Genomic DNA, 17,540 nt, shown 5'->3' with positions numbered 1-17,540 from the left:
AGACACGCACACAAATAAGTCACAGCGATGGCACATCGAGCAACAAGTATAATGGTAATTACTGGTAGTAATAGTAGTAATAGTGCGTCGTCTTACGTGGATCTACGACCACGCGCGGCCCTCGTCACTCGACGGGGCGGGAAAATCGTGCTCGTGATTGTCTATTTGCGTTCACACACACAAGAAAGTGAGCGTTGTCTGAAATACTCCGAGAATACAGTCTGAAATCCTTACAGAAAAAGAAAAAAAAATCACAGAAATTTTGAGTTTGAGAGAGAGAGAGAGGAGGGCAAATCTACCGTGGACGGGGACGAATATTCCGAGAGGATTTCACTTTCGTCCCCGTCCAGGCGAATCGCGGTTCGCTCTACGGACTTTTGGAACTGCTCTCTTGCCGATTACGATGCGCATATACCCTGACAATTTGTGTTTCGTCGCGAATCGGCCCGTTGGCACCCGTGTCCCCGTGTGTGGCATACAAGCCCGGACATCATTACCGCCTTTATACGTTCCTCTGCGCGATAGCTCTACGGGTGCTATCGCGCGGCTTATTTGTGCACCTGACTTCGAGAGGGACATGACTTCGAATGGAATGAGCAATCAGTGGTAAGCCTGCGAGCGCCGCAGCCAAAAAATTCAAGTAACCATAACAACGTATCGGTAGTGTCTGATTATCGACTGTTATGAGACCGAGAGTGTGTAGTATGTACAAGAATAGGTTTAGAGCGAGTGTGATTTATGTATAAATGATGAATGGCATGGCACAAAGCCTTGCATTGCATTCTCGGATACATAGAGAGTCTAATAAAAACGATAAGCGGGAAAAACGTCCGTTCTTTCTCTTTCATTTTTTTCTTTAACGTTTCATTTTTGTTTCCTACACTATTCTCTTCACATTTTCTCTTCACTTTTCTTTGTTTCGTGTATTTTTTGTTTCCTTCTCTCTCTTTACTTTTTGCTTCCTCCTCTTTTCTTTCGCCGTCACGTAATTGTCGTAACTAAAGGCACCGCCACTTAGGCCGGAATTACCTGGACGCATTTGCAACACAGTTAGGTTCTCGAGAGAACGATGTTTATGGAATGGTAGGTCGTAAAGTCGTTTTCGTCAGTAGCGAAGCTCATGATCGATAAGTAAGTGTTATCGATTCGAGGGGAGGGGAGCACTTTAACAGCGGATAAAAGAGAGCGAGGAGTGTCCTCTTGATTGGTATGCAAGTCTCGAGAGCTCATACTCGCCGTTCTACCGGAGATACCAGGCTAAGTCACTCGTGAGATTCAAAGGACCGTGACTGTTAATGTTAGCACGGCGGAGCCTCTGTTACACGAACCGGCGGGCGAGCACGAGTATGTCGGAATAACCGAATCGCGCGTGAGGACGGAGGGTCCTCGAGTTGTAGCAGCAAGAATGACAAGTAGTCACTCGTGTGACTCGTTCTACCCTGCCTCGAGACTGCACCCGCGCAGAATCACTCGCGACGCTCCCTTCCAACCGTTGTTACCGAGCGACTTTGTTCGTCGTGACTCTCCGGCGAGGTGAATGATCACTTGGATCGCGCGAGTCAAGAGTAGCGTAGGCACGTTCGAAGACTCCACGTCCGTTCGTCGCTGGTGATGATGATCGGAAACAACGAGAGTCAATCGGGAGGAGGGTGTTCGAGTAATGGCGACTCTATCATGCCAGCTCGAGAATTGAGACATAGGTATAGAGAGACTAAGAAAACTTTCTACGCTTCACTCGTCGTGGAAAGAGTAAAGTATGGTTTCTATACAAGACCCTAAAAAGAGGTCACTACGATGATGAAAGATCAATACAGAATTCTAAAGGCTAGACTATGGTAGAATAATATTTCAAGTACAAATTCGTGAACAACCCGCTCGCAATGTCCGCCGAGTTAATCCTCCACGGCCTCCGGTCGGATGGGCGAGTGGGAGAGACAGGACACGTCGCGTTAATTTACTTCATTTCGCGCGTTACCTCGCCGTACACACGAAGGAGACCCGTGGAGGAGCTCGACGTGCCGGCGAACACGCGTGCGAACGGTGTAACAGAAATGTTTCGAACGCGCGAGCCTTCGGCTCATTGGTCGTTCGACGTCGATGCGAGAGAACCGCGATGTCGTTCGTAACGATCATTCCAACACGAAGAAAGCAATTGTGTCCTCTACGTAAAAAAAGGAACAAATAAAAGTAGCCCTACTAAGCGGGACGTCGTGAGCGCGCGGATTTTCGTCCGATCGCGAGCAACAGTTTGCAACAGTCAGGGAGACGCCGATAGAGTTGGCGAGGTTCGCGCGATGGGCACGGCTCCTCCGCCAACTGCCATCGGCGCTGTTACGTCCGACAATCCAGATAATTCTTAGAGACATCGGTGGCGACGCCAATCGTCCTCGATAAATGTAACTTGTGTTTCACATCGGGTTGTCATAGGAGCCTCGTTGGTCTTTCGACAACTGGACCGCGTCCGGCCCGGGGGTGCTGAGGATCAGCAGCTTCAGAACCAATCATGTGAGCCCCGAATAATGACATACATGGAAAAAATATCGTAGCGATACTTGGCACAAAATCGTGTAATGCCAGGATTGTAACTGAAATTACGATGTGTTCTGCAATCTTTAATAATGTATTTTACTGTACGCATCGCGCTAAAGATTACAACATACGCCAATAATTTCAGCCGTAGTTCCGGTATCGTCCGGCGTGCGAAAATTTCGCGGTAATTTTTACTACAATACAACACGATAATAATAAGGTAGACATTTTCCAGGATGCAACGTGTAATTCTTTCTTCGGTACAAAAAACATATACAAAAACCATACAGAATTTTGTTCTTCATAATTGTACAGAGAAATAACACATCTCCGATCTCTCTCTGAACGAGCCGCGGCAGTTCTACCGAGAGATCAACAAAACTCGCACGACAACTCTGCCCCTTCGGCGTACGGTGTGTATAACGGGGGAGGGGGGGTCCTGCAGTTGTCTCGAGAACGCGAAAACCGATAACTCGTCCGCGGTGGAGGTGTACACCGATGTGGGCAAAAGAGAGTGTGAGGGAGACAGACTAATCGTAGTCGCAGTAACTGCTAGGTCGTCGTAATAGTCGTCATCGTCGTCGTCATCATCATCCGCGCGCGCGCGCGCGCACGCACCTGGCGAACGAACGTACCTTACGAGCAACTCCCGTAGAGTGGCTTCATCGTCCTCCTGTACCTCTTCCTGCGTCTCATTACTGAACGAGCCGCGGCCAGGGTGATGATGGCGGTGCTGCCTACCGGTCGTCCTGACGCCGGGGGGATACTGGCCGTGCACTCCGTGTCCGTGGTGATGGTGATGGTAGTGCGCGGCGTTGGTGTTGGCCGAGTGCAAGTACCGGGCGACGGTGTTGCTGCTGCTGCTCGCTCGCCCCCTGGTCAGCTTGAGGCCGGCAGCGGTGGCCGGCAGTACGGCTCCTGTACCGGGCTCCACGTGGCTCCTGCGCGCGGCATACTGCTCCTCCTCCACCCTGCTGATGACGGTCTGACGTGCACCCGATGGCCGATCGGCCGGTCTGCCGCGCGACGATTCCGCGCCGCCGTTCGCCCGTCGGCTCCTGCCGGCGCTGCTCCTGCGGCCGGTACCGCCGCTGGCGACCTCCTCCCTACCTTGCCTGCCGCTGCGCCACCAAGCCGAGCCGTTACCTCCGACCTGAGCCCCGAAGTCGAGCCTCCCTCTGGCACCGGCGTTCTCCTTCTCTTCCTCCGCCTCCTCCTCTTCCTCCTCCTCCTCTTCCTCCCCCAGCGCCTCTCCAACGGCGGCACCGGTCGGCTCCGTATCCTGGGACCCCGAGAGGCCCGGGATCTCCTCGTAGAGGCGCTCCGAATCCTGATCCGTCGACACTGTCGCGCTCTGCCACAACTGGTTTATTGGCTTGAAGCCGCGTGAATCGGCCATCGTTCAAGCTGCGTCCAAAGAGAGACACGCGAAACTGGATCATCCTGCGTTCCTCCCGTTTCTCTGTTCTTTGCTACATTTTTATCGCGCTTTTTCGTTTCGCTTTCGCGTTTCGTCCACCCCGTCGGACGCTCGTCCGACTTACTACACAGCGCCGGTTACGAGGTCCCCGTGTGGCGCTGTGGTTCGGGATCGTTCGGAATCGAGGCATGGCTCTCTGCTAGGACTCGATCCTCCGGAACAGGCAAACTCGAGTCCTCGCGAGAGGCGCCTTGAGCGACGAGAGAGGATGTCGCGCGTTTTGCTTTGCGACGCGGAACCCACACGAATACGCGCGATACAACGAAAAAAATCACGTCGTATGTATCGCAAACGCGGTGGATCGTCGTCAGTGTGATTCGCGGTGTCCGCAGCTGCGATTCGTGCTGCAGCGACAGCAACGCATCGAACTCTGACGTCCGATTCAATTTCGATGGCGGAATCGACGGTCGGCATCGATGCCGCTCTTCGGGGTCGAATTTCTTTCATTGCGATGATCCGTAACGCGATCGTGTCGCGCGGACCATTAGAAAAACTCAAAAAACGTTCAATTAATGACTCATTAGTGGCCATTCAACAATTTTTAAGCGTGATACAAAATTAATTAATACTTTATAATTTTGATGAGTAAAAGTTGTATTTTTAAAAGAATAAATATTTAAAAAAACTAATATTTTGATCATTGACATAAAACAAAATTTAAAAAATTTCTGCAAATATAACCAAATGTGTCACGAATGCGAACAAAGTGGATAATCACACATTCATATTTACAGTATATTTAAATTATGCCATCTAATGAGAAGTTCTATGATATTTACTTCCCCATCCCTCATCATAGACCGTAAAGCAAGACCCCTCCTCCTCGTGATGTGACGTAATTGTTGAATCGCCTCTTATTAGTTAATAATTTTTCAAATTATATATAAACAAGCTCTTAGATATATAATCAAGGAAAGAAAGACAAGATCAATAAGAGCCGATCATGGTTATTGGTATGAGTATTTAAGCCACAGCAGGATAACAATGTTTGACAGTGTGATAATACCAATATTTTCGAATTTTTTCCCCCGGTTTTTTGGGAAGAGTTAATAAATAATAAAAAATTAATAATAAGCCAATAAAAATGATAATCATAATTTAATAATCCCTATAGGGATTATTAATATTAAGAATTAGGATACGCTGGATAGTTTGACGTGGAAGGCAAATTCATCGCGTAGTAAGTCCGAAAAAATATCTCAGATAGCGAAGTGATGTCAAATGACATTTTAATAACGTCGCTAAGATATCAATAAGACGTTATTAAAATGTCATTTGATGTCACCTTGTTATTTGGGATTCCTGCCATAGTTAAAATATTCACACTAATAACCGGCTCTTATCGGTTCTCTCATTCCCTCTCTTTCCTTAATAATTCTTCTTGTTCGCGCGAAAAAAGGAAAAACCAGGCGCGAAAGGCGCGATGGAAATAAATTACGTGTCGAAGTTAAGTCCCCGCGACGGCGGGCATGCAAAACACCGCAACTCGCGGCGAACTTTCTCGCCCGCCTCGTCACTAACAGTAAGAGACGTCGCGCGGTAAGGATAACTGAAATAATAGTGTTTGAATCTCTTCAGGTGCGATCCCGCCGGGGCGGCGGAAGTTGTTGCACCCGTGGGGATGCAGCGCCGCCGGGGCGCGCGGCGAACTAAACTCTCGTCGTCGCATTTGGACGGCCGCTTAACTGACTGTGCGGTGACGCAGAGACGGGAATTGTGAATGGTGTTGCCTTTGGGCGAATTACTGGTCAGAGCGGCGGCGGACCGCCGCCAGCTCTCGAGAAATCTGCGTCGCGGCAATTAACCCCGATTTACGTTTTTCTCCGTTCCCCCCCCGAAAGCCAGGTCGATCGCGCGCTGCGCGATGCATATCGAACGCGGTACACCGAGAAGAAAATATTTGTGACTATAATCGTCATGGTGAGAAATTATAGTCAGGGTATACCTTTCTGATTCTCAAAGTGAAACAATATTACACGTGACGCTGTTTGAAAAGAGAAATCGGAGTTTGGAATGAAAAGGGCATATTTGGCCGTGCGCCCAGGATAGGAACCCTGGATCGACACCACTCGACGATGACGGAAGTTGTTTCGAACAGCAGTTTCCGATCATCGCGAGTTAAACCGGTCGCGACGGTTATCAACGCGACCTCGCGACTCAAAAATATACAAGCGGACGGTGATAAAGCGAGAGCGACAGATCACTGCGCAACGTATGCGGGGAGTTCGCGCCGCGAACAGTGATGGAGGTCAGCAATTTGTAAAGTCTACTTTAGACGAGGCTTCATATTTAAAGAGGACAAATTACGGACCACTCCGGTCTACCTCTCGCGCTCTTAACTCGACCCTCCCTCCCTCCGCGTAATGTTCCCAACGTCGGCAATTTTTTCTTCCTTCCAACGAAAGTACGCGGGAAAACATGCCGCGGTTGTCGGCGGGCGCGCGCGCGATGAGTTTTGGGAAAATGGCGCCTTCGATTTCGCGGGGCGCGACTGTTTCTCCGCGGATGATCGATATTATATTCGAGGAGGTCCCGCTGCCTACCCCGCCCGAAACGTAATCCCATCTATCATAAATGTAGAAATACGGACTCACCTTAAAGAATTCGCAAGCCATTGTGCCCGGCGATGATATATCACGCCACGACGGTTCCGTCTCGCACCTGCTCTCGCCTCGCCACGCTTCGCCTCGACGAGGAGGGAACGCAACTCTCGGGGATCCGGTCTATCAGCTATCGACGATCGCTCCGTAACGTGGGGGACGAGGGCGGGTCGGGGTGGGGAGGGAGAGGGGAAACGGCGAAACAACACGATGCAAAAGGGTGTCGAAACGCTACGCGGATACGGAGACGTGAAACGGAGACTGCGGCGGGATTTCCACCGCCGCGGTGTGTACGACGACGACGAGGAGCACTAACGTATCACGTTTTCAGAGGCGCCCTTTCCCTCCGATCGATTGGGTTTGTATTGGACTCAGTACAAGACGACGACGAGTGTTGAAAACCTGCAACAAACGGGAGAATCGTTAGCGTTGTCGGCGACTCAAAGCGATCCTGGAATATCGCTCGTGCGCGAGCGAGCGCGTCATTAATTGGGACACGACAAGCGCGCGCGCGCGCGCGAGATCCGATATGCAACAAATAGCTCGAACTGTAGCATTCAACGACGTTATCGGTATCATTTTATTTACTTCGACTATTTCTGTTGTTCGACGATTACTTGGACACGGACGAGCGACGTGTCAGCGTCGCGTACGTGTCGTCTATTTTCGTTCTCCAGATTGATCAAGGGGGGGAGAATAGTCACTCAATAGGCAGACTTTCTCCAAATTCTAATTAGGCTGATCGACCATTAACTCAACCGGCAAAGTCACCGTCGGAAATAAAAAACGGTTTGTTGTTGATACGAGTCAGAAATTTTCGTGCTATCTCTCTCTGTTTAAAGTTGTTACCATACTAGAAGAAAACAATTTGCTGCATTCGAAAGTAAATATTTACTAAGAAATATTGAAGTAATTATTTACGGAATCCAAGTAAAATAGTTACTAAAACCTGTTATTAAAAGACTAGAGAACTAGCACGGAACTCATAATGTGATACAAAAAATTATATAAAAAATCCAATTTAGTTAAATCGTATATACACATATGTAACAAACTGACAGAATTAGTTTACTAATTTAGTACATTGATAAAGGACACTAAATTAATAAATTAATTATACCAATTCATTGTGTGTGTGATTTAACTTAATTGGATATTTTTTATGCAGTTTTTTATACAACACTATGGGTTTCGTGTTTCAGCTCTTCACCGCCCTTTACTGGCAATTTTTAGTTTATACAGGAGCTTTATGTTAATTTAATTTCATGAAAATAATTACTCCGATGTTTGTGGCAAATATTTACTTGAATGTAGCATTTTGAATGTAGCAAGAGAAAAATCTCTTTCAGTGCAGATATTAAATGCTCTGTTCTGCTAACATACTTTGGTTATTGTAAGATGGTAATATACAGTCTGAAATTGCTGTTAGAAATTCTAGCAGTTGATCGTCGGTTAGATTAATTAATCGGAATTTATCGGAGGAATTAATCGGAGAACGTCATCTTCGATGTTTGTCTATTGACATTCTCTCGCGTAATAATCGGAAACGATATCGTCTGCTCCGACGAAGCAAGAACGCTTCATCGGTTGACTAAAGAATCGTGCTCGACACACTTGGTGCACGTTTCCTTCGCGAACGTCTCGTCGCGCATCATCCGTCACGCGGATCCAGGGAACGTTCAATAATCGAGTCGCGATTGCAAACTCTGACAACCGAGCGGAGTTAAATGTCAGGGAAAACAGCGGGCGCGGAAACTTTTGAGGAATCTAAAAACTGGCAAGAATCGTGGTGACAGGAAGATTACATCCGCAGCGCACGCTCCTATCCATTGCGAAACTTTCTATCTTCCGTGAAACGTGACTGAAACTTCTCCGCGGTATTACGGGAGGAGGAGAAGGAGGAGTATAGAAGCACAACAATTATATTGCAAATCACACGCGCCTGTTAGACGGATGCGGTTAATCGTTCCGCGTATTTTCCGAAGAGGCTGGAGCTGGAAAACTTGAAGAGATCGTTTTCACGCTCCGAAAAGTCGCATGATCGCGCTTCCTTCCACGTTTTTCCCACGATAGAAATCTATATTGATTGAGATTAGAAGAGTGATGCTTCAGAGAAACGTCTAATTGGGAAACCTGAATAGATTCCGCGCGCTTTCTCCAACGTTTTCCCAAATATTGTTTCCAATTTTCATTTTATATTAATTAAACAAACATTAGGAAATATTTGGAAATACTTTCTAAGCACGAATGTTTAAAAAGCATAGATATTCAAAGTGTGTAAAATTTTGTATTTTCTTTTCATTGTATCATTACTGTTTTTTTCCCCTTTTTTTCCTTATTTCCTTTCTTTATTTTTTTAATCAATAAAATTCAATAGTCGACATACGGAAAAAAATCCTGTTGAATCAATAAAATTTCCAACAGCGCAACGCGATTGGGATAAATCTTCTTGATCCAATAGCAAATATTATTAAAACTACTATGTTTCAATAATTAAAGTATTATTTCAATGTTCAATTCAATAAGTATGTTCAATTCAATTCAATAGTTTCAATGATATCGCCATTGAATCAAGAAGACCTATTCCGATCACGCATGCTGTTGAAAATTCTATTGATTCAATAGCATTTTTTTTCCATGTGTGAAAATCCCATCTCCCATTTAATTCCATAGGAGTATATTAATTTTACTCGTTAAAGAAGCGTGTATTTTCGCAGTATTTCCGTCTCGACAGAAAACCATATTCGAGGTGAGAATAAGATTCCTAACGGGCGTCATAATGGAGTGCCCAATTTTGCGGCAAATTTGAGTATTCCGATCGGGAACTACGTTGCTTCTGAGGAAATCTTGAGAAATTTCTATTCGCTGGTTCTAACGGAGTTCAATTGCTGCTCACGCTGGGAACGCTTGAGCTCGTCATCCATCGTGGCCACAATTACGGAACAGGAATGTGATTTTCGATACGGTCTTATCACGGGCTCCGTTAGCGACAAGTCCGAGTTTCCCCGACGTGTCGGCGCTATGAATATTGCACCGGTCTGTCGCGTTACGCTTTAACGTGGCCATGAATAACCGAACGCTCGAGCAGCACGAGGATATATTCCTTAAGAATATGGAATTAGTGCCCACGACACTCTCCCTTCCGAAAGGAGATCGCGTTATTATATTCCGCTTATCTACGAAGCTGGCACGTGTCGCGTTGAATGAACTGTGCGTTGGCATGCGTCGTCGTTGCGAATGACGTTATGCGACCGGCATTAGGATCCTGACCGCAGTAAAGGCTCGTATCATTGAGTCAGCGATTGTAGTTCATTAAGCCGTACAAAGCCACAGCTGGGTGTAATTGTGCGATTTTGCGGAAAACAACGGCGGCAGGGGCGATGAGTTGCAAAAAGGTTGCGTTAATCGTGATCAATCACCGCTCACTTCCTAGAAAACCAGATACCGGCCACGTGATGTGATTGCCCCGATAACGCGGACCACGACACGGAAAAAGTAATCGCCTCCCGAAAAGATAATATGTACGAACGCTTCGTCACGTGCCCTTATCACATCGCTCGTAGAGAAGCGTATCAGTACATGCGGAGCGTTAATTTGCCGATAAGGATCTGATTTGCGTATAATTAGTCCTTGTCGATCATCATTTTAATGCCACTGTATACAGCATCGAGAAGCCGGTTTCGTGCATTCGAAATATCGGCGTCACATATATCATCATATCTATAAAACGTACTTGTTCCGGTGACATTATCAACCGACTCAAGATCACAGAGCAGACGTTTGTGTCACATAGATGGAGAGCGAGATCATAATTGTGAGAAAATTTAAAGTTGAAAAGTTAAAAAGTATCAAGTCATACCTAACCAATCGAAAATCATAGACGTTTGTACCACATAGTCTGGCGAGATTATTACTGTGAGAAAATTAAAACTAAACAATTAAAAAGCGTTAAGATATTTAACGTCACGGAGAGGTTTACTTTTTTAAAGCGAAAACTCGAACAGCCGCGAAACACAACGTGGAGGACAAATCGTAGACATTTATATTACATAATCGAGCGCGACTTTAATGACATGAGGAATTTAAAAGCGAAAAATGTTAAAAGTATTAAAAGCGAGATTAAAATTACGAGAAAATTAAGCCCGAAAAATTACAAGGTATTAAGACATCTAACGCTATAGAGAACGTCTACTTTCCCAAAATGAAAACTTGAACAGCTTCGGGACGCAAGCCGTGGAGGACCGGTTCGTCAACATCGAGACACGAGAGCTCGTGCGAGTCGAACTTCTGTTAGGATGATTTACAGGCCGCGAATTCTCACCTGTCGTACCGAACTCGCCATCTGTTTAAATTCCGAACGTAACGCGGAGCGTCAGCGATATCACCGTGCTGCCCTTTCCGAGCGGTATATGATGCACTTCACGCACACGTGAGAGCGGCGATGCAGGTGCACGGAGCCCGTCAAACGGACGCGTTCACGTTCGCGTGCGAATCCGCGTAAAGTGAAAAGCTCGTTGTCGCTGGTCGACGCGAGTCTGACTGAACTGAAATTCATCGGGTTTCTCTCTCTCATTCTCTCGTCTCTCCTCCTACCACTGCGTCGCGTGTCCGATCGCTTTGCTTTTATCTTTGTTCGACTAGTAAGCGCGACTCGTCTAGCGTCCTTCCCCTCTCTCCGCGTCCCTCCGGCATTCGCTTTGCCGTCAAGGTTTGCACGCACCGAGCCAGATTCCTCTCTCTCTCTCTCTTTTACTCCCGCTCATTTTCTGTCTCTCTTCCCGTCCCTCTCTTTCTCGGCTTTCCGCGGTATTTCGCAGTTGTACTCGACGCAAATAAATCGCATCGTCTATGTACTGGGTGTTCGCAAAACTCGCGATCAAATTTCCACGGTGTGTTGACCCCTCGCGTTTCTACATCGCGTTCGACTCGATCCGGTACGAGCACGGTTCGACGTGGCAGGAGCGGCAGGTCGATTTTACGCGAACAGACAGATCGTGTTCGTGTCGTCGGCTCTTTTTCATTTACGTCGAGTGATTTAACCTCTTCAGAGATAAATTTAAGTCAGAAGAAACTGGTTTATGATTTTTATGTGACAAATAAATATGACACCAGTCATATCACGGGATTACTCTTCTTCCTGTTGCGGAATTACGTGGCGAATATTTATTCATAGTTGTATTCATGACATGTCGACAGTGTCCGAAGAAAGAAAAAATTGGACTATCTACTTGAATCGAGATTGGGACGTTACTTTGGCGCTCTTAAAAAAAGTTTGCCCCTACTTAGACGACCTATAAACTAATAAAAACCTACTTTGACGATAGTGACATTTTTTTTAAATTTCTTGTTTGAACCACTAATTCTACAAATTAAATTTTAATGCTATCTTCGACCTGTTTTGATGCTAAAACGGCGAAAATGGAAATTTAAGATATCATCAAAGTAGAGATATAATTACATAACTAGAATTGAAATTGGAACCTATTTTGCTATCTTAACTCCTATCGTGTGGTAGAATAGAATCCACGGTTTAATATAGGGTCAAAATTTCAACTCGGGTAAACGTACAAGTGTATACGTGTATAATATATACGTGTCAGTACCCTTGAGAAGATTGATTCCCTCTGCCTGAGGCTAGATCTATCAGAAGCGAGTTATTGAAAAGCGGGAGGAAAAAGACGCGGACAATACATCCTTCGTTCAGAATCGTGCAATCGGATTTAACATACCGGAGAAAATCGTCAGTTCCTCATCCGTTTGACGGATGCTCCACTTCGGAATTCGTGAACTGCTAATTCGTCGGAGCGATCGGTGAGCGGAGGTTGCATGTGCGTGCGAATTAATTGATCACTCGGGTGCGAACAACAGGTGAATCGGATCGGAATAACGAGTTGAACGAAACGAAATCACAAGTTAAACCGCGTCAATGGTGTGACCCGACAAATCGAACTGTGCAGGAAACGAACCGACACTCCGTCAAAGACCGAATCCGAGAGGAAAAAACCGGAAAAGAAGGGCAGAGGGGACGAATGATGGGCGTTCGTCGGTTTTTTTTATACCTGCGCCTCGCCCATTTTTCCACTCAGGCGCTTCTGAAAGTTTTCCTCGACTCTTTCGTCGGTAAAAATTCGTGGGTTTAGTTTGTGCCCCAACTAGGCCGGTGCTTCTCTTATTGCGGCATTCCGGCCTCCCCTCAGTGGAATTAAGTCCGGGTGCGTCCCTGGAGCGCAGTTGTAGTCTAACTACGTTTTCGGGATCTTCATTGAAGTGTTCGGACGGAGAATCGGGTGAACACCGATCGTCGTGCTGTCGCCCGGTGACGTCGAAGTCGCGAAAATGCAAACGGAATACTCGGTATCGATTTAAAGTTTAACGCGAAATTAGAATCCGAATCGCGCGGAGGGCCGAGGGAGAGCCGAGAAGGCGAAGCGGAATGAGCGCGAATGAATTTTGAATGCGACTCTAGAGCTCGTTGAATAAAGCATTCTTCCTCCTCCGCCTTCTCGATTCCCCCGATGCGCCGTGAAAATTTGGTCGCGTGTTTTATGACCGGCCTGTATAACGTGCATCGTCGGCATACCTAATGCATGTAATGTTGATTTCTCATGTCCCCTATCTCTGGTTATCGACTTCATAGGCGATATTACCGCATAACTTAGCCTGGTTGTTACCTCGATTCTCGCGTGGATACCCGACCGCCTGCCAACGCCGTGTTCCAGCGATTACACCAATGTCCCGACACGGAATATAAAGCAGGTAAGAATTCGGCCCTCTTATCTCGTATCTCGCGCGCAACGGCAGATAAGGAACGATACGTAACGTCAATCGCGATATTTCCCTGCAGTCGAACGCACGACGGGTGTCGCACCGGTAAACAGGAAGCTCCGAAACCGCCGCTCATCGATCGCAACCTTTAAAAATTTACATTCGGATATCTTGCCGAGCATCTCGGCCGAAATGAGTCTAGAATTAAAATTAGATCGAGGTGAAGTTCGCCTCCTGCGTGAGATTAAGTAGAAAAATGGCGCGCGGCTTGCCCGGGGACAATTTGGACAATTAAACCCGCGCGAAGGAAGAGAGAAAGGAAAAAAGAGAGAGAGAGAGAGACCTTCGTGCATTTTCGATCGCACAATTTGACCTTAAGGTTCTTATTCGTTCTTATTCCGAGGAAGAATCCGCTTCACGGCGAAGGATCACGTTTGTGAAATATCGTTCGTTGCCGTTTCACTGCCGTGCGTGCTGTTTGCGCAAGAACAAAGCCTTCTAATGGCGGTTTAAAGTAAAGCCCTTTGCTCACGCTCCGTCCGATAGATATACAACTCCGATCACACCGCACACGTACGTGTACACGCACACACACCGCTGCTTATGCCGTAATGACCTTAAAGAACCTCATTCCGAGCGTACCACGTAAATGTCACGGGTGTTAATGCGTCCGCATCGGATACGGCGCGCGCGCTCCATAAAAATGAGTTACTTTTACCGTCTTCACGTGCAATCGGATGCCTCACGACGACGGCATCGACGGTTAATAACTGCTGGCCGTGAAGATGACCGACGCGAGAATGCGTCCGCGGCGTGCAACAACAATGCGCAAGGCCAACGGATAGCGTGGAAAATAGCGTACAAAAGCTCCCGTATGTTTTTATGCACACACACACACACACGCACGAGGCGTCCGCTTGAACGGGATATTTTCACGTACGTGAGCGATCTTCCGCCGTGAATAAATTATTCTTCGGAAGAAAGTCTACTTGGTACGATCGATAATTCGCCAGAGAATTCACCGCGGGATTCTAGTCGCAGGGAAACGTTTGGAGAATTAGAATTGCGCTCAAGGAAGGTTTGCCCACATCAAGGGAAGCATGAAATTATCCAGATGGATCCTCACGATTGTCATTTAAGGTTTCTTTTTCGGTGTTGTTGTTTTCATTGTAACGCGAAATTTGCTAAGAAAATTATTCTTCAATCTTTATATTACATTTTACACGACGTTGTTTTCAGTAAATTCTGATGAATTTTTTCATATTTCTGTTTCGTCACTTTGTGATAAATATGGTTGCCATACGAATCACTTGTGAGCAATGCAACCTGCACATCGACTAGCAAAGTTGCTGCCAAATTCATGTGTATATATATATATATGCGGGGTGAGGCAATAACCACTTTTCTCGCCGTGTAGTGAATTTCGGTACACAGCCGATGACGCAACGCGGGAACTTGTTTATGATTAATCCCCACGAATTGAGCTTTCTCTCTCATTGGGATATCGGCTGTGTTCCCAATTGCATCGAGAAAGAAGCGTCCAAACTGTGTATTGAAACCAAGTATACGATTAAAATTCTGCCGCGAATTCTGTCGCGCATCCTCCTGAGAGAAAGGCGCAGAAGGATTCGCCGAGCGAGGCGAATTAAGGACTGTCTACAATAGCCGTAAAGTATACAGTAAGACATAAGTACACGGAAAAAAAAATTAGTTTTAATTTAACGCTAGACGTTTTCATATATAAGCAAGAATATTATAATTACATTATTATAATTATTATTATAAACTTCTTAAAAGATTTTTAGTCTTGATCTCATTGAATTTGTATTGATGCAAGTATCGTTCAATTCCAGACTAAATATTTTCTAAGAATATTATAATATCCTTGCTTATATATGAGAATATCTATCATTGATTTGAAGACTATTTTTTTTTCGATATAGCAAACAAACTGACCAATTGGATTCTTACGGTCCAAGAATAATCGATTGCGGTTGGTCAATTAGCCTGCTTATGTCTTGTAGACGGTAGATGTCTTGCGTATTTATTGTAGACGGTCCTTTGCGCGCGATCGAGGATACGCCGAGTGGGCCTTTTTACGCGCGGCTATCTCGCGTTTACGTAACGCGAACGGATGATCTCTGTGCGAGAGACGTCGGCGCCGGGTCGGCCGGTTTCTTACGGAGATTCTCTCGCGATGCATCTCAGGCCGCGCTCAGACGCGCATGACACCGCGCGTCGAAAAGTTCGCCGCGAACTCGCAAAGTTCGCCGCGGGAAGACGCGTCTCGCGCTCTTGACGAACGTATGCGCACGACCTACTTGCTCCTCTGTTTACTCTCACTCGATCATCCCTGTACATCCCTCGAGCCGAACTTTTTATTCCCACGGCGATCCGCGCGTGATGCAAATTTCGCGTCTTCGTTCTACTTATGCGTCTCTCCTATGCTTTCCTCCCTCCCTCCCTCTCTCTTGCCCCTTAATGCACTCTTCGTTGCGGATGCTTCGCCCCGAGGAAAGATCGTCGATTCATCGTACCCCAAGTAGGAATTTGCTACTGGTCAGTACCGAGAATTATCATTATCAAGTATCTATATACAGTAATTATTGATCAAAAGTATTCTTCATAATTTTTCGAATATTTATCAGAATCTTTCTCGTATTTGAATATTTATAAAATATCTGCTACCTTCATCTTGAAAATATTTTATAAATATTACGTGCTGTCTGGGCCAGTACTGGACCAGTACCGAAACATGACGTTCGCTTTTCGATACCGGACTACGTACGGTGATGCAACTACCCCGTGCCGATTCTGGGTCAGTACTAATATTTATTTTAATATTGAGCCAGTACTGAACCAATATCGAAACATGACATCTGCTTTTCGGTGCCGATCCAGTATTGTACCAGTATCCCTGTACTGGCAGACTGTACTGGCATACGATTCCCACATGGGACGCAGTGTCTTATCATTCGCGATCGGCATTCGGCGGGCTCGTGCGTGACGGACGAACATGCCCAGCCTGGATGAAACTTCAGTTTTGACGTTTTAATTAAGAATATATCGAGGATATCAACACACCGAGAGCAGTTATTAAAGCCGCCTGAGGCCCGTTTAATAATAATCTATTACGCGCGCATGCAACACGCGGGTATAAGGCTAAACACGAGCGAGTTCTCGTCGATTAGGGGCGGAAAGTCGGGGCCGACGGATTAGCCAACCCCGAGCGTTTCGCGCGAGCTCAGGCAATTTTTGTGAAAAACGGCGCTCGCGCGCGACTACGTCGCGAGTGCACACGAGTAGTTACGCGAGCCGCGAGAAACGAGGCTGCGTGATAACTATTAATTAGTCCCACCGCCTTGACAGCGGTAATTTCGCAGTTGAGAGCGAGAGGAAGGTGGGAGAGAACGAGCGAGCGGCGATGTGCCGCCGCGGATCGCCGCCGCGTTTTCGGTGACGGTGACAATGCATTACCGACCTCCTCTAATCGGAGAAAGTACACAGTCTTCGTGCACCACGTTCTCCCCTTTCTCTTTCTCTCTCTCTCTCTCTCTCTCGCTCACCGGAGATGTATGCCCGCCGCTCTACTCCCTTATACTCGGCTGCATTAACGGCTACGTACATCAGCGCCCGCATACGCTCGGCCGCGCTCCGCAACACACAAAACACAGACACACACATATATACAGGCAGACAGACCGTGTACATACGAACGTAGCCGCGATCGCGTATGCACACCCACACACACGCTCGTTACGTGCATGATGCAGCGGGATACACGTGCGCGCATCTGCATATATATGCGCGTGCACGGCATATAACGCGGGCCATGTAATCCCGTATTGATGAACGAAAGCCCGAGTGCAACGGTATTTCAGTAACCCGTCTGGAGAACGGCCCAACCAACGTGACTAACGAGATTAACGTTGCTTGTGTCATTAGTTTATTCATCGGTCGGTCGGTCGGTCGGTCCCGCGGACGGATGTTATTTTACCCGCGTCACCGCGTCGCGCGCTGCACCTGGAAAAACGCGAGAACCGGTGACGCACAAAGCGTGAGCGCGCGCGCGACCCGGTGCATTAGTCCGGGCGAAGTTTCCCGAAGCTCTTCTCTCCGCGGAAACGACGAAACGATGACACCTAGCGCACATAAAGAGCGTAACG

General features: G+C 46.9%; 1 protein-coding gene across 13 annotated transcripts in view; it reads right to left on the bottom strand.

Moving 5' to 3' along the window:
- The window catches only part of LOC106749331 (glucose transporter type 1), a 34,155-nt gene extending 22,908 nt beyond the window's left edge, over window positions 1-11,247 (bottom strand). For 2 of the 13 annotated variants that reach the window (XM_014628685.1, XM_014628690.1), the window contains exons 1-3: window positions 10,931-11,240; window positions 6,604-7,011; window positions 3,165-3,936 (exon numbers count right to left, since the gene is read on the bottom strand). In XM_014628685.1, the coding sequence (XP_014484171.1) occupies window positions 3,165-3,928 (764 nt within the window). In that variant the 5' untranslated portion in view covers window positions 3,929-3,936; window positions 6,604-7,011; window positions 10,931-11,240. Of the gene's footprint in view, window positions 1-3,164; window positions 3,937-6,603; window positions 7,012-10,930 lie in introns of all 13 variants that reach the window. The other 11 variants (XM_014628681.1, XM_014628683.1, XM_014628686.1 and 8 more) reach the window with 11 other exon arrangements.
- Between the last annotated feature and the right edge of the window lie 6,293 nt (window positions 11,248-17,540).

The sequence above is a fragment of the Dinoponera quadriceps genome, unplaced genomic scaffold (genome assembly GCF_001313825.1).
Source record: "Dinoponera quadriceps isolate SergipeBrazil2010 unplaced genomic scaffold, ASM131382v1 scaffold3579, whole genome shotgun sequence".
NCBI classification, from domain to species: domain Eukaryota; kingdom Metazoa; phylum Arthropoda; class Insecta; order Hymenoptera; family Formicidae; genus Dinoponera; species Dinoponera quadriceps.
Note: the sequence above shows the minus strand (reverse complement) of the source record. Positions and strands in the feature narration are given on the sequence as shown.